Here is an 18,100-nt window from a genome sequence, read left to right on the forward strand (position 1 = left end):
ACATAACAGGTTAGTTCATTTAGTCCAGCAAAATACCGTTGTGCTGGAAACCAGGCAGAACAATCAAGTTGTAAGTAGCTTACTGAAACTGCAGCAAATTTGTACTGATAACAGAGAAACACAGTGCCTTAGCCAAAACAGTACTTCAAGAGCTGAAAAGTTCTGTCTAGCACCATACGTCAGCTCTTCATACACTCTCAGTTTAGTGAAACCAATACACAATGTCACTTCCAAAGAGCTGGGGTTTTCTAAAAGATCTTAACTACTGGTGCCAGTATTTCTACTCCTGCATGGTTGGACAGATTTGTCACAATAACAGAAAAAAAAAAAAAAAACCAAACTTTAAAAAAAATGCATCATATACAACTTTTATACAGCCTTTTCTTGCCCTCAAAATTATTAGATGAAAGCAAACACTCTGTAAGAAAGCAACAGATGATCATGGGGCTAATAGAATTGCCTCAGTACGCAAGCATACCTGCAAAGAACTTAGCTAATAATCAGAAATAAAAATATAATAATCAGAAATATCTGAAAGATCCAAACTAACTTTTAGCATCTGTGAGGAGGGAGGTACTATTTTCAGGTGTCTGTGAGAAGTCAGCATGGTGCAGTCTGTGACAAACCTTTATTCAAATACATCAGAGGAGGGAAAGAACTTCCCCTAATTACAGGTGGTGCAAGAATCCACTTCCCCAAACTGCAGGTGGTACAAACAGAGTGTCCTAAAGTATCTTAAACCCTTTGCAAATTAACTTCCCATGTAGCAAGTCACTTGCAGTAACATTAGATACCTGAAATGCAGCCAGAGTTCCTGTAAGCTAGTACTCAAGACTATTTCACAAGAGCTTGGGGCTTAAGCACCCTGGTATATCTTGAACCCTTCCTTACCCCTGAAAACTCTGCATGGCTTCATTACCAACTGGTTAAATTACTGCCAGCATTAAAGAGATTTCCAACTTAACAGGCTGTCTCACACAAGCTTTTCAGAGCAGGAACTTTGTGGTTCAGCACCCACTCCATGCATGCTTATGGTACGAAGTAATGTAACAATTGATTGCTAAACAAAGAGCACCACTCTGGATCCACGTAGGGCAGAAAAACATTGCAAAACTCCAGGGTCACATGCAGTAAAATATGAACTCATGAGAGGTTTTCCACGGCCTCACAGGACTTCTGGAGTTTCCTGGTGTTCAGACTACCCTGTCACAGGACAACCACCTGGCTCTGTAATACAGACAGGCTATGGTTCCTCTGATCACCATCACTACAACACAGTGGTGCATCTAATTGGCAGCTTTTGCTTTTACAGTCTTTCTTACCTACTGCTTTGCACCAGTGTTCAAGATTCTGCATACCTATGGAAATACACAACTATAAGCAATAGAATTCATTAGAAGATTTTCACACTAACAGTCACTAAGATTTGAAAGATATTGTGAAAACTGTGAAAGATATTCAAATAATTTCATTTAAAAGCTTCCAAAACCACCATGTCCAATCATAAAACAGCTATCAGCTAATGTCAAACTGCCTTTGCAGGCAGACTGCTGATTCAGTAGCACTGAGAAGCTTTTATATTTTCCCCTTTTAAAGATAGCATGTAATTTCAGGTCACAGCAGAATTTCTGTGATTTTCTCCTCATAACCAATTTAAATTCATCCACTGGAAACATATTCCTAGGTGTTCACAAATACCGTACAAACACTAACAGAAGTCACCTGTGCTTGCAGGATAAATGTGGACCCAAGTCAGAGAAGGATAACAGAACTTCTTAAAACTTGTCAGCCATTCTGAAGAGATATCCTAGGGGTTTTTGTCATCAAAACAAAAGTAGTGTGCTAGCTTTTCAAAAATACACTAATTCAATCTTTACTCCACAGAGTGCTGTAGCACTTTCTTTCACAGTTAATCAACTGTACTTAAAACCTAAGTAGGTATGCTTAAGTGATTTTCTGGATTAGGGTCTTGCATCAAAGGCTCATGAAACTGTTTCCACTATTTTGAACACAAGCTTAGCCAAAAAAACAAAAACTCTTTGACTTTATTAGGCTTTCCAATGTGGTGCTTCTGATCCAGAGTAGACCACACAACACAACAAATACCAACACATATACCAAATGACAACAAATGTAGGAAATACAAAATGTAGGAAATACTAAAACTAAAACTCTCCTTGTGAAAAAAGCTCATCTTGACTCCTGGGACACAGGGAACAAAGAACTGATGGAAATCTTATCTTAGTCTGGAATATTAGACCTTCAATTAGTTTATTACTTTCTACTATTTAAGTTTATTAACCGATCAAGTAAGCCTTTCTGCTATCCCTGAACATGCAATGTCTTAGAAAAACACACCAAGGCGTGCTGCTCCACCCAAGAGCACACCCAGCTCAGAAGGCAGCGCTGGTGGAGGAGCTCCTGCCCTGCAGAGGCAGGGGCTGGGCACTCCTGTCCCTCTGCACAGCCCATGGCACTGGGCTAGGTGGGAAAGGACACACCAAACCTCGCCTCAACACTGCTGCCAGCATCCCAGGACTTTGCAAAAGAAGTAAACACAAGGAATCTCAAACCGCAGTTTGTATTCTTCAGCTTGATCCTTGAAACAGGTCTCAAAAACATTGCTAGAAATCTTGTACTGGAAGGAGATATCTGCGAATTGCTTAGAAACAGGTTTCCCCGACTCTAAATGCAAAAAGTGTATGTGACATGAGACGCAATTCAGTGAAAGCAGGTCACTCCAAAACCCACTGTTCTAGAAGCATGGTGATTGCTGACAGTTTGGATCTGACTGCTTTATAACTGTGGCCCATAGACATCATAAAAACCTGCCTGTGGCTGATGGCAGCCACCTCGCTAAAAGCTGATATTTGGTTTATTTTGGCACTACGTACAATATAATACTGTATATCATCTCTTATAAAACCAGTTCAATGGGCAGCATAAAATATTAATTACTGAACAAGTTAGTAATACGTAAAGATACAGAAATACAAATTCTAAATATTTTTATTGACAAAAATAGTCCAAATTGCAGAATAAATTATAGGAGATGCCTAAAACTTGCAGCAAATAAAAGCAGGCACCAGTAATAGAGGAAGAAAGGGCAAATTGATCCAAACTATATTTGAAAATTATTATACATCTTTAAAAATAACCATGCCTTATTTTACTGTGTCTCTTTTGGAGACAAAATTGTCATCATTTTTTAATGCACAGTCCTACCAGTCTTACCAACAATATTTGGGAAGTCAGTCCCAAAGAAAGTCAGGCATTTGGTGGTTTTTTAGTAATTAATGTGATATAATCAGAAAATTATAAATATTCAAAGCAAGTTACGTATCCCAAATTAAATGATCTTATTGTAAGCAATTTTAAAGTGAAAATCCAAGAAGCCGTAAGAAAATGATGTTTCAAATGTATTATTCAGAGGGTCAATACAATGCTTCAAGTCTCATTCAGATTTCCACTTAGAAAGCCAGTCACAGAAAGGCAGTTCTTGTTACTTGTTACTTGTTAAGCGCCTGATCTTATCAAGAGCTAATCAACTTGCTATTTTTAAAATTTGGTCTCACCTACCCAGCACTGAGCAATCACAGAGGTCAGCTACTCATTGCTGTGACAAGTGTGTGCCTTCATCAAAGGATTCAAAATCACAGAGAACAAAGGTCTACCTAGTTTAAACCAGGAGGAGGAAGAGAAAAAAATTATCTGATAGTAAATATCAGAGCTTTCTTTTGCCTTTTTTAAGTTTTCCCAACACAGGGTTTAACGTTGACTACAGAGGTGACTCTGTAAAGGTCAGATATATCTGTAGTATCCGACGTGAAAAGCAAATGCAAGTTGCAAAATTCAGCTGGAGGAAGCACGAAGGGCCCCAGGAAGTCACATGTTATTAACAACCTGCTCTAGAAGAAGGTGGCAGGTAGGTAAGAACTAGCTGATCTTCAGGGTCACTGCCAACCCAAATTATTCTGTGCTTTTATGATTCCATGATGCGAGCAATCCACACAGCTCATGTCTGGAGCCATATGAGTGTTCACTGACATTTCTATCAGAATTCTTATTTTTGCTTGTCTCACATAGTCACAAAATCTTCTTGGGCCTGACAGCTGCATACAGCGGCCCTTGCACACATTACAAGACAGGTCACAGAACTGAAATTGCATTTTCCAGAGAAAGAGGAAACGCATCTTGGGCGCTTTCTAGAGAGGCTGAAGGTATGGTCAGCCTCACTTCTGCATTTCTCACTTGGACATGTTTTATCGCTCTCCTCAGCTCTGCCCTCCACACCACCCTCCAAAAAAAAAAGTTTTCCTTTTCCATATCAGCTCACAGTTAATAATAAATTGTTTTTAATGACAGATAAGTCACATCATCAATCCATCGAACACTGCAGACCAACAAACTAGCTGGAGCAAGAATCACCCATGGCCTGAGAGCAGCCTCAGGGCACTGCAGGGCCCCTTTGCACCCCTTTGCCCCAGAGACCACCTGGACACCCCCCTAAGCTCTCCACCAGGTCCTTCTGCACCTTCAGCCTCATGTCCGAGACATATTCCACCTCACCAGGCTTATCCCCTTGTTTATTCACTGGGGGTTGCAACAGTGGCCAAAGTGACTCCCCAAGGCCGAGGTTTCCCCGGGGCCAGGCAGAAAGGAGCAGCTGTGATTGCAGTTTAAGCCAGGCTGCACAGAACGACTTGGCAGCCATCAGCACTGCCCTCCTGGCACAACGTTGGGCTGTGCTCCAGGCTCCCAGCCCGCGGGCTCTGTTCCAAGGCATGCTCTCCTGTCTGCTCCATCATGATGGCAACTCCTCTCCCTTAAACGGCAGCTCCAAGTGCCACCCAGCCTTCTGGCAGCACTCTGCTCACCAGGATGCCTGCATGTGTGTCGGGATGGTCTCAGGAGCTGTGGTGGCACAAGTGATGAGAGAAGGGGCAGGGCAAGGAGGGAGCTGTAAGGAGAATGGACAGCAGGAGCTCACTGTGAGGGCTGAGGTTGCACAGCACTGCCACACAGCCTTTCGGAAACACTGGCTGAGCAGCAGACAGAGAGGGGGACGTATTTCATAAGCACTTGGGATGTACTAGTAGAAGTTCTGCTATGCCTCTTTGGGGGTTAAATGGAAAGCCAGTCAATACAAGGTAATAAAATGCACTGGTTTATAGGATTGATAGGTCTAGGACTGATCAAACCTGGGATCATCCCACCCCAGCCAGGCTGGTAAAAAATGTATTTCCACAGCCTGACCTTGACAATGAGCCTAAAGAGCAGGAGAGTCAGAACAGACTGCCAACCCTTCAGAGATACAACCGAGTCCCCATCACCCATGTGCAATCTGTAGCATTAGAGGAGGAGCTCACTAGGAAAAGTCTCACTTGTGTTTCCATTGTGGAAACACTAATTTTCTTACATCACAGGGCTGACACCGAAGCGCAGCCACGGTGCTTACCAAGTTCCAGACCACTGTACCTGAAACCATTGAAGGCTGGCAGGCATGCATCTGCCCCAACACCATTCCTCTGCAGACATTTCCATTACTGATAACACAGAAGAGGGTTGACCTCCACTCACATCTCTAAGACTTAACAACTATGAAAAACCAGAAGCAGCAATTTTATTAGCTTGTGATTTGGAAACAGAGATGACAATATGTCACATCACCAATGAGTTTTAAAAACCCCTTCTGCTGACTAGCATTTATCAAAGTACATCATGACAGCACCTGGCTTCTGTCCTGGTAAAAAGAACAAGAAAGTTCAGAAACTGTTTTTAGATGCCTCATTCTGTTCCTATATGATGGACAGAGAGTACTGTACAACTTGGAAGAGGATGTAACAGCAACTGATCTATGACAGAGATGCAAAGGAATGGCAATCCTACAGAAAGGATGAAGACGAGTGCTTTAATGCTATCTGCTTTCTTTGAGACTTAAACAGCTATGGCCCCTGACCAGGGTCTCTATTCTTTCACCTGGAAGGTGAAAGTGTGACCACCTCAAAAACTGAGGGAAAGTGTTAGAGAGGTGAACGTAAAGCAAAAGTACTGGTAATTCAAGTCACACAGAGTCAATCACAAGATTTTACCTAGAATGTATGTTACACGGTAATAAGTTTATACATTACAAGACTCAAGGAAGGTTCACACAGCATTTGATAGAGCCTGTCTGAGAGCAACAGAGGGAAGACCAAAACTTGAAAAACTGTGATCACCTCAGGTTGTGCTGTAAATCACCCAAGGAGTCTCAAATTCATTGCTGCAATACCCAAAAACTTGGATTACCCTGTTTGAACCTAACACCTCCATGGAGAGCACAGAAAAACCTATAGATCAGCCTGCTGGAGGACACGCATGCAGGGATCCACCTTTTCACTTAACATAGTGCTACTAAGTAAAAAATAAACTTAAGATAATCTGAACCACAAAAAGGAGGGATGAAGGAGCTATTTATGCAGGAAAATAGGTATGAAGAGTAATGCAATAGTTCACATAGATTTTTCCTCCTGGAATAGTTTCATTTAGCTTCCACAGACCAGATTACAGCTACACTGTGAGACATTGTAGATGGGATACAGTAGTCCAGCATGGTCTGTGCATTCCTATTTGTGACAGCAATCACGTTCATCCTAGTGCTGACAGCCCCACGAAGGGACTGACCTTCCCCTCACACCACTGCAGCTTTCCCGTGACATGCTGCCCTGCGCTGCAATCCCAATTTACAGACAGCACAGTTCTGGCTTCATGGCCATTAAATCCTGTTTTCTATTATCCAGGACACCTCCCAGTGTGGTTATGCAGAGGCAAACAAGAAGTCCTGGGGAGAATGAAGGAGTGACGCTCCACTGTTTCCAGGCCCATGAGGCTCTCCACAAAGCCAGTCAACATGTACACAAGGTTTCACTGGCTCCAGAGGGATCTCTGCTCTTAGGCGCCAACATCAATTTTGAAAACTGAAATGGAGGCAGGTAAATCATTTACCCGCAGCCCAGACTGGAGTACTGTCTCTACTGCATAATCATATGTATGCCTGAACAGACATGTTTATTGAAACTATGTTTTCCTTTATGAGCAGTAGACATTTCAAACTCACCTACCTTCTGCTCTTTTCAAGCTAGTACGTGCATTTTGCCTTTCACTAGGGGGTCACAGAGGGGCAGAAGGGCAGAGCAGTAGCAGGTAACAACTATCTGCTCCCTGTTTCCGTAATAAAAAAAAAAAAACAAAAAACCAAAAAAAAGTCATGGTGAAGCTCAAAGAGAAATGTCTTTTACTGACATAGCTCTGGACGATTGTAATGTTTTCTTCCTGAATCTGGTTACTACTAGAAACAACCTACTTCAATACATTCATTACTAGGCGGTCCCTGCGCCCGACTGCGCCTGCCTGCTCTCTGTGAAGAGAGCTGCGGCTACACCTTCACCTCGTAAACGTCATGAAATCTACATTTTTTCCTTATCAAGCCACAAAACAATTAAGGAAACTGGTTCAAACACAGTAACCTATTTGCTGCTTAATGTGGTTTTACTACTACAATATAAGCCTGATATTATTTTAAATAAAGTTGTTATGGTATAAGATAAACTTACCAAAAACCTGTAAATTGATTTCACAACTTTACAGCATGCTTCAGAGAGAAAGAAAAGAAAACTGTGATGATATTTCCTTTAACTCATTTTAGGCTCACATCAGTATCTACTGATTCTTATAAGTAACACTGCAATTCCCCTGGCAGGTCCAAAAGACATGAATCTCTAAAACTCGGCTACGGCAGTGTTTTGGTAGCAGAATTTTGTGGTTTGACTTCAGGTGTTCACAACTCAAAACACTAGCTCATATTTTTCCTTAGTTTACAAGATATTTTGTATTTTGAAAAGGGTATTCATGAAGAGACATATAAAGAATATTCCACTGTATACACATTCCTTTTATCCGCAAGCATATCTGAAAAAGATTCAGAAGATACTTTGCTACAACAATGTTGCTACAGCATGATCTGTGTGAAATATTATCCAGCTTCGTAATGTTATGTATAGTAGCAGACCTCTCTTTTTCAATCCCAAACATCTGAATCACAAACGTTCTATCTTTAAATTTAAAGAAAAAACAAACAAACAAAAAAAAACCCTCCAAAACCACAAACAAAGAAATAAAAACATTCACTCAGCATCACAGTAGAAAAAGTGACAATTTACTAAAGCTGGAGGCACTTTTCTGACATGTTGCACCTAACCTCGTGGCCATTTGGAATAGCACTACGGCAAAACTGCCTACCCCTAGCGTGGGCAGTCTTTTTTTTTTTGCCAAAAGCCTTTCACGGCCACGAGAATACAAGCAGATCTATGTGTTTATATGAAACCACTCAAGTCTCCGTCTGCAGAAATACCCGGAGCTAAACAGCACCGGCCCCAGAACACCAAATCCCTGGTGAAACAGCCCCCAGAAGCCATGGGGTTTCTCTTTGCCGTCAGCTAACGCTGACTGCTCCCCGCAAGCCGCCTGCACTTTTCAGACGGAGCCTGCTGCCCATTGCGGGTTGGCCCCGACGCCCCTCACGGCCGAGCCGGCCGAGGCCGGGCAGGACCGCTCACAGCCTCGGCTGCCCGCCGGGACACGAGGGACACGAGGGACACGAGGGACAGGAGGGACACGGCACCGCCCGTGCTGGGGGACAGCGGGGTCCCCGCGGGCCGCGCCGCCCTCACCTGCGGGCCGGCGCTCTCGCGGTGCGGGGCCTGCCAGCCGCGTCCCCAGCAGCGCCACACGGAGCCCGGCGGCGACAGCAGCAGCTCCCGCCACGCCGCCATGGCCCGGGCCGCGATCCTTGGCCCGCGGCGGCAGCGCGGGGCGGGCGGGGCGCCGTCCTTTACCCCGGGCTTCTGAGCGAGCCGGGCGCTACCTGCCCCCAGTGCCCCAGTGCTGGCAGGCGATATCTGCCCCCGGGGCTGGCAGGCGCTATCTGCCCCAATCCTGGCAGGCGCTATCTGCCCCCGGGGCTGGCAGGCGCTATCTGCCCCAATCCTGGCAGGCGCTATCTGCCCCAATCCTGGCAGGCGCTATCTGCCCCCAATCCTGGCAGGCACTATCTGCCCCAATCCTGGCAGGCGCTATCTGCCCCAGTGCTGGCAGGCGCTATCTGCCCCAATCCTGGCAGGCCCTATCTGCCCCCGGGGCTGGCAGGCGCCATCTACCCCCAATCCTGGCAGGCGCTATCTGCCCCCAATCCTGGCAGGCGCTATCTGCCCCAATCCTGGCAGGCTCTATCTGCCCCAATCCTGGCAGGCGCTATCTGCCCCAATCCTGGCAGGCACTATCTGCCCCAATCCTGGCAGGCACTATCTACCCCAATCCTGGCAGGCGCTATCTGCCGCCAGTCCTGGCAGGCACTATCTGCCCCAATCCTGGCAGGCACTATCTGCCCCCAATCCTGGCAGGCACTATCTGCCCCAGTGCTGGCAGGCGCTATCTGCCCCAATCCTGGCAGGCGCTATCTGCCCCAGTGCTGGCAGGCGCTATCTGCCCCAATCCTGGCAGGCGCTATCTGCCCCAGTGCTGGCAGGCGCTATCTGCCCCAATCCTGGCAGGCGCTATCTGCCCCAGTGCTGGCAGGCGCTATCTGCCCCAATCCTGGCAGGCACTATCTGCCCCAATCCTGGCAGGCGCTATCTGCCCCAATCCTGGCAGGCACTATCTGCCCCCAATCCTGGCAGGCGCTATCTGCCCCAATCCTGGCAGGCGCTATCTGCCCCAATCCTGGCAGGCACTATCTGCCCTCGCAGCCACGCTTTCCTGCACGGGGCAGCCGAGCACCCGCTCTGCCCTGGTCGCCGCAGGACCCACGATGGCCGGGCCGAGCAGATCGCCGCTCACATGCCTCCCTCCCGGGCCCAGCTGCGCTCTTCCACCCTGCCAAATTCTTTCTCAACATAGGAGACTGCATCACAGGCACCCCAAACCCAGCACATGCTTTTTGACTCTGGTTTGCCTCCCTCTCAGCCCCTCTCATAATGCCTCAGTCATTTTTCAAGGGGTTGTAAAAGTAAATTCATGGTATAATTTATGATGAAAGTAACAAAAAGGTCCAAGAGGAAAGTAGCAATTTGCTTGAATTATGAAATATGAAGACTTGAATCACAGGTAATCAAGACATTATTGAAGGCAATAAGGTAAAAAAGGAACAGTAGCAGTATTACAGCTCATGACAGTGAACACAACCAATGAATAAGAAAACAGTCTGTGACCAGTGTATTAATTAAAGTCTTTATAAAGTGATGAAATCTGGATAAAATTTTGAACACTTAGGTTCTTGATCTTCCTAGTCATCTTCACACACTTTCTGTATTAGTTTTTCCACACTGACAAAACTTAAAGGAACTTCAGCAGCCCCTCAGCAGTTACCACTTTCCCCTACAGGACTGGAGCCCTTGAATGTCCCAAGGACCACAGCCATCAAACCAAACAAAGTCCCTATAATAATTACACTTGGTTGTACCACATTCTTCTTTATCCTAAATTAGTTTCCAGTCTTTGTTTTCTTCAACTTGTTTCTCAAACCTTACTTTTCAGCCAATCTCCATTTCCTCTTATCTCAAACTTACCCTCTTCCTATAATAAACCCCAGGCTCCATTTCCTTCATATCTAAGCTCTGCTCTCTCATCTGCTTCTTGACTGCTGTTTCTTTTATTTTGTTGGTTTCTGGCCACTGCACCGACTGTGAGCTCAAATGTCCATCCAATTCTGGATTTTGTCTATATTTCCTATCCACTTGTACATTCTAGATCTTTCTTCCATTTTCTGTCTCAATTTCTAATTTTCCTGCTCAGCCAATTCTTATCTTTCTCTGTTGTGCTCCTGTGTCCCTCCTCCTCCCTACAGGAGAGGCTTGCCTTCAGGCTTGCCATTGCCGGCACCGGAGCAGAGCCTCTGTGAGCACCAGGGAGAAGAGAGCTCGTACACACAGTCTGAGCAGCACCCCGAAAAAGCAGAGTCTGCTTGGTCCTTGGGCATGCCTCAGGACCTCTGGAAATACTAGCTGTCAAACTTGGCAGTAGTTTCATATGAACTGTTGTTTCAAAGACAGAGAGGATAATAAAACTGTTTCCAGCCCCCTGCCAAACATGGTTTTCTACTTCTTGTATTTCTTCTATTTTGTCTTTAGACTTTTATATTGCATTTCCCACATGGTAGACCTTAAGAAAGTATTACAGCTTCTAATAACAGGATGGACTTCTAGAATTTTAGCAGGTGTTGAACATCATGTTAATTCTTCACCTAGCTACATCCTTTTTTTAAGGTATTACGTTACTGTCAATTAAATTTTCTCAATCAAGTCATCCTGAGTCAGCATAGAAGCTTTTGGCTCAATTTGCTAGTATCATCAATGTTTATAAATGAAGAAAATAAATCTTATAATAGGATGTATCAGTAACTGTTGCTGTGACCACTCTTCATATGAATCTGAACTCCATAGGGAACTTGAAACACAAGTATCCCAGCACATGCAGCTACTGTGTCACAGCTAGCTGTACACATTCCACTGATTGCAAGCATTTTCTTAATTCCAAGTTTCTGCCATTTTTTTCTAAGTTGTGAAGAGTCTTTCAGACATAAGATATTCTCAGTCTTCCCTGAAATCAGGTCTTGCCATTTCTTACCTAGTACAAAGACCTAAAAATCTGCAAAAAGCTATATGAGCCAATTTATGCTGCAAATTCCCACACCCAATTCCTCAGAACTTCACTGATATGAGAATACATGTGGTATGTTTTATAACAGCCACTTTAGTAGTTCGAAGTCCACATCACTCTCATGTACTCTCTTGTTTCCTCTAGAAACCAGAACTGCTGAGATGTTTCCTCCTTATCAATCTTATTTCTACAGACTTACCTTAAGACCAGTGCTGTCTTGCTTGTCCATCTTTTAAGCTTCTTTTTTGTTAGTCCTTTATTTCCAGTGTCTAATCTGTCACCTCAACAGCAGTGCAGACAGCTCAGTTCTAGGACACTCATTAAGAACAGTGCATCATCACATCTCTTGCTTTTCATGTCCTAAGTAAGTTAAATGTATACTTGTCAAAGTACGACTGCATTAATTCATTAATCACCTTGAATAGTTTACAAAGTCCAAGTGTACCAAAAAGCAATCTCAAAGGAGGAAGATATGCTTAATACAAACACTTACCACAGAGGAATGGTTTTGTTTCTGTTGTTTCCATGGGTGGCCTGCAAAGGCATAAACATCCAGAGATCCACTCTGTTCTCTAAGATCTGTTATATCATACCTCATATCCAGCAAAATACACTGAAATGTTTTTGGTGTTTTTTCCATCCATCACGTTTAATCAAGCAGAATCTACTAGATGTTCATACAGAGTTCAGAATGAAAAAGCTCAAGCTAATTTATATGTCAGGCACTAATCTGTTTTAGAGGGAACTCCCAGTTTCATTGTTTCATCGTGTCCAAGCACACCAAAGATACCGAGTTTCATAAGACTGTATACACACCTTTACCTTTGCCTTAGTGCCCTAGCAGACCTTCAAGAACTGATGATGCAGCAAAGAGAGGAGCAAGGAAAAAAAGTGGTAGGCTGCTTCTAGATTTCTCCCCATTTATATCATCAGCAGCAAACCAACCTGCCTTCAGGCTTATCTTTATCCAATAAAACTAAAGGAGTAGTGTAAGTCAATCCAAGACCAAAGGCTGGCAGCAGATATATTGAACACACTCATCAGATGATGACTTGTTTCAGCCTCTGCTTTAGCATGATCGGGAAAGGCATTGTGGCAGAATGTTGTTCATTATAGCACAAAATACAAATATTTTTTTTACCATGCAGATTCTGAACTACAACAGAACAGAATTTTCTGCTTTGGTCTCTGCCTTCAACATACAGTGTATGAAGACAACCTCCTGGGAGCAAACTTAAGTCATGCTTTTTTGCTTATTTCACAGTATGCATATATACAATGATTGTTCCAGGTCTGATCATAGTAAATCTTCTCTCCTGATGCCCAATGCACACTGGTATTAGAAACTGATCTGCCAGCAAAAGAGAACATTACTTCCCTCATCACAAATACAATTTTTTTATTATTAAAAGATGATAGAACACAGACAGGGATTTAAATGTCAGTCATTTACTTGTTCACACGATAAATGTGCTTCAACAGGAGACAAGAAAGAATTTTGAATATAAGTGACACATCTACACATCTTTTGAAAGCCTCCAGGGATGGTGACTCTATCACTTCTCTGAGCAGCCTGTCCTATTACTTGGCAGCCTTTCCAGGGAAGAAGGTTACCCTAATATACAATCTATTACTTGGCAGCCTTTCCAGGGAAGAAGGTTACCCTAATATACCCTGGCACAATTTGAGGCTTCATCTTGTCTTCTCTTGTTAATTGGGACAGAACACCAACATCTGCCTCACTACAATCTCCTTTTAGGTAGTGAAGACACACACAAGGAGGATCCAGGATAAAAGGATAACATTGTGGTCTTTACTTCAACATTCAATGACTCATCAGATAGTATGTGTAGCTAAACAGTATCACCTTTAAAAATGTCCAAATTTCTGGGGAACCTTTATTGACCAATAACCCAATTCTTACTTCTAAGAATAAGCAGTCTTGAGGGGTTTGTAAAATCCTTCTCAGGGAATATTGCCTCTCTTCTGTAGCTCTCTCATTCCTGGTCTCTCTTAGAGCGGTCAACAGATTTTTAAAAAGTACTTTCGGAGTACTCCTAGAAGGTAAGATTACTGTCTGACTTAGCTTCCTGGACTGTGTCAAATGACAGCCATATGGATTCTTCAAAGACATTTCTTCCAGACATTACCCCAGAGCTCTCAAAACCTCATTTTAAAACAATTTTCAAAATCTGTATTTTCCTTTCCCACCAGTTTTTTCACAGCACAAGCTGGGGTTGGTAGTGTGCAGATACTATTCAACATCTTATTGGTGACACAGATGCTGGGGGCAAGAGCACCCTAGCATGTTTGCCAGTGACACCAAGATGAGTTGTGCAGTCAAACTCACTGGAGGGAAGGGATGCCATCCAGAGGGACCTTGACAGGCTTGAGAGGCGAGCCAATGCAAACCTCATAAAGTTCAACAGACCTAAGTGCAAGGTCCTATACCTGGCTCAGGGCAATCCCAGACACACCCACAGGTTGGGCAGAGATGTAACTGAGAGCAGCCCTGTGGACAAAGATTTGGGGGTGATAGTTATGAAAAAACTCCGCATGGGCCAGCAGTGTGCATTTGCAGCCCAGAAAGCCAAATGCATTCCAGGCTCCATCCAAAGGAGCGTGGCCAGGAGATTAAAGGAGGTGATTCTGCCCCTCTGCTCTGCTCTTGTGTGACCCACCTGGAGTCACCCACCCTGCATGCAGTTCTGGTGTCCCCAGCATAAGAAGGACATGGAGCTGTTGGAGCAAGTCCAGAGGAGGCCCATGAGGTTGGTGAGAGGACTGGAACATGTCCACTACAAAGACCAGCTGAGCAAGTTGGAACTGTGCAGCCTGGACAGGAGACCTCATAGCAACCTTCCAGTATCTGAAAGGGACCTGCAGGGAAGCTGGAGATATCCCAGCCTGGCAGCGTTCTAGGCCAGATTGGAAAAGGCCTTAAGCAACCTGGTCTAGTGGCAGGTGTCCCTTTCCATGGCAGCAGGGATTTGAACAAGATTTTAAATCCCTTCAAAATTATTTTAAAGCCCTTCCAAACCCTTAACATTCTATGTGTTTATAGTATTTTTCTCACAGGGACTATACAGAAGTTAGAATTGGGAAAACAGAGGTATTCATATTCAAAGATGTGTCAAAGAAAATGCTTCGAGCTTTAGAGGAGACAAACAAAAATCTTTGAGCTTAAGACTGAAAAAAGAGCCCTGTCCACATGACTGATCTCTTTAATTTGAACTAACTGAAAATTATTTACCTAAAAATCACTATTCACAAAAAAAGGAAAAAACAATTTAAAAAGTTACCTACAAATCAAATGCCTGAAAATCAAGAGTTAAACAATGATGAATGTACATGAAGCAGCACACTTGACTAAGAAAGAAGGAAGTCTGTCCTTTCGTGACAGACTAAAATAGAGAAAACCTGAATTTACTAGGGTATCTGTGAAGTACACTGAGCACACCCATTCTCAGAGTGGAATACAAGACTTAAAGCAATGCCAGATTATACAGTGCAAGAAGATGGGCAGTTTCATGATGAATAATACTGTCTATTGTCGGTGCCAGCCTTCCAAGGGCTGAAGGCAGATCCCTGTTCATGAGATACGTGCATTTAATAACTGCTGGGTGCTCTGCAGGCAAGGGACAAACACTTGACGGTTGGCTTTCACAGGCTACCCAGCAGCTGTGGGGTCTGGGCAAGGGCTCCCCATCACGTACTGCCTGGTGGCCAAGCCATGGCAGAAAAGGCAGGGAACCATTTGGATTCACCTGCACGTGGCCTGCGGGCATGGTTTTGAGTACCCCGTGTTGAAAGCAGCAGTCAGTTATCAGCAGATGCTGGTGTCAGCTAGGCAGAGCACTGTTATGACAACTATTCTTTAAATAGTGTTTTGAGTAGCTATTCCATACTAAATAATAGAAATATACCATAATATGAACAGTCAAACTCATTAACTTGGTTGTTACTGCTGCTGCTCTAATTTCACCTTTAGGTACCCAGATTTCTAAAAGGAAAGTAAAGTAAATTTAAGCTTCAAGAAATTAGGTTTACTCTTTCCTTACAGCAATCACCCATTTCTAAAACAATATTCTTCTCTTATAACCCAGTGTCTTAGTTCTTACATAATTTTTATACCAATCTGTTTGCTAGTTGCTATAGTGTGCTTTTAAATTGTAGGTTTTTTTAATCACAGGAATTAGCATAGGTGATATTTTAAGTTGTATTCTCTTAAATTTCTTCCTCATATGAAAACATCTTAAGTATTTTTCTTTTCTGAGGAAAAACTGACTAGCCTAGGAGACAGAATGAGTTTAGTTGCATCCTTGTGATCCTTGTGAAAATCACATCAAATTAATGTGACTGATTTTTATTTTCATACGGTATTGCACAATCTTACTTCAGAATTATTTTTATGAGTTAAATTTCTACAATGAAAAGCTGTCTTTGATGTCTCTGTATTTGCACATTACACATTTAGAAATATAGAAGTTTGTCTGAAGTACATTTTCCTCTTTTCAATCACAGGTTTCTCCAACTTCATAAAGGTAAGAGAAGAAAAACTATTACAGCATTCACAGATGTAATCTTTTGCGATTATTTGATTTTTAAAAAAAATGTGATTTCCAACTGATAATCATGAAACCAAAGGATTTTGGTAGCTTACTTTATGCCAAAGCAGTTTTTACATAATAATTATTTAATCAGAAACAAAATAAGGTGGTGCTTTTTGGTTTTTTTGGGGTTTTTTTGTTTGTTTTTTTTTTTTAATTCCAGGAATTAAAAGAAACTGAAAGCAATTTCCATACTCTACAAGTAGAAGCATCAAAAGAAAATATCCTGCATGCAGCATCAGGCTTCAGAGAGAGGTATTTGACACTTTGAGTAGATCCCATAAAACTTATTACTGTGTTTCAATTTAGGTAGAATGCATGTGTGTACTACTCAAATGAAGGATACAAAATTCACCTGTGGAAGAGAACAATGAATGCCTCATTTCCATTCATAGCTCTGCATGAAAGGCTTTTCTCTAGCTTAAACTTCACTGCAGACAGTACAATGCTATTTTTGTTTCATTTTCTCAACCTAATACTTGGTAAATCACTTAATTAATCATATTCCAATCCAAATGTGAACTGCAAGCATTCACATAAAGAAAGTGGAAAAAAATTGAATGCTTAGCTAGTCCATATCCCTTCTTTCAAAAGTTCATTTCTGTAAAATAAGACAAAAGAAGCAGGTAAACAATCATCCACCATAACATTTTTTTAAAAAAGTAAACACAGAAACAAAAATTTAGCTTGCCTCCGTTCTGCTTTCACACTTTTTCCCCTGGGAATGGTAACATATCACTAATAAAAAAAACTACTTCTTCCTTCAGTAGGGGAAAAAGTTATTGTCTGTATGGTTTTAAGAGAAGAATGAACAGTATTTTTAAAGTCCTTAGAAGTTACTAAGAAGTCATGAATAAAAGAATACTTCACCAAGAACATTAAAACCATAAAATACTACTGACTACAACTACTACTTTCAAATACAACACTAATTAAAATATACTGTTAAAATATACTTTACATCACCATCAAATTCTCTAACACAAAAAGCATGAAGTAGGAATTTTATTCAGGAAATAGGAAAATAAGTATCTCCCTTCTCTTAATTTTCTTCATACCCTGCAAATAATTACCTATATACAAACATTTAAATACTTCTTTGTGAGTTAGTTTCTTTTGAATTAGCACTTACCTTTTTCTTCCTCATATTAGACATTTCAAGTAGCCTTCAGACACCAGCTGAGGTTTTCATCCAACACACAATTGGATAAAGCTTGTTCCCCAGTTCTCACTAAAGGAAACAGTGATACAAAGCAGTAACAACAAAATCCCATGTATTAAATTGATAATTGGGTTTGGTTGACTGCTTTTTGGTTTTGGGGGGATGAGGAGATTTGAAGAGAATTAAGAGATGAATCAAAACTCCTTGACACAATGTTTTTACTCTAGTTATGCTGACAACCTTGTGTCACCTTATGATCAGGGACTTGAGTTGATCTGCCCTTATTTATGTATCAAGTAAGGACATGATTAGCATTCATGATGTCACTGCTTGAATTTTGAGTAGCAGTCTGGAGTAAAAGCATGCCCAAAACATTTTCATGGTAACTTGCTGTGAATGTGTATTGCCACCTAGAGTGTCAAAGTTATAACTGTAGGCATGGAAGTAATTAAGCCAGCCCAGGCATATTAGTTATTATGAAATGCTCCTTTGAGCACAAGTTTTGCTGCAGAAGCAGTGAGTCTGTGCAGTCTAACTCCTCTTCCCACAGTCAAGGTCAGAGGCTTTCACAAAAGAATACATTAATTTCCCCAAATGAATCTACCGCTCTAGTTAAAACATGCTGGCAGATGCTGGA

The 18,100-nt window shown here is 42.5% G+C and overlaps 1 protein-coding gene across 8 annotated transcripts in view; it reads right to left on the minus strand.

Moving 5' to 3' along the window:
* TRPM6 (transient receptor potential cation channel subfamily M member 6) overlaps window positions 1–17,779 on the minus strand; it is a 99,848-nt gene extending 82,069 nt beyond the window's left edge. For 4 of the 8 annotated variants that reach the window (XR_010031090.1, XR_010031091.1, XM_063179968.1 and 1 more), the window contains exons 1-2: window positions 17,434–17,773; window positions 11,891–12,051 (exon numbers count right to left, since the gene is read on the minus strand). Coding sequence is in view for 5 of the 8 variants with exons in the window: in XM_063179968.1 (XP_063036038.1) it covers window positions 11,891–11,920 (30 nt within the window). In the remaining 3 variants the exon portion in view is untranslated. Of the gene's footprint in view, window positions 1–11,890; window positions 12,052–12,184; window positions 12,226–17,433 lie in introns of all 8 variants that reach the window. The other 4 variants (XR_010031092.1, XM_063179970.1, XM_063179965.1 and 1 more) reach the window with 3 other exon arrangements.
* Between the last annotated feature and the right edge of the window lie 321 nt (window positions 17,780–18,100).

This window comes from Melospiza melodia, chromosome Z (assembly GCF_035770615.1).
Source record: "Melospiza melodia melodia isolate bMelMel2 chromosome Z, bMelMel2.pri, whole genome shotgun sequence".
Lineage (NCBI taxonomy): Eukaryota > Metazoa > Chordata > Aves > Passeriformes > Passerellidae > Melospiza > Melospiza melodia.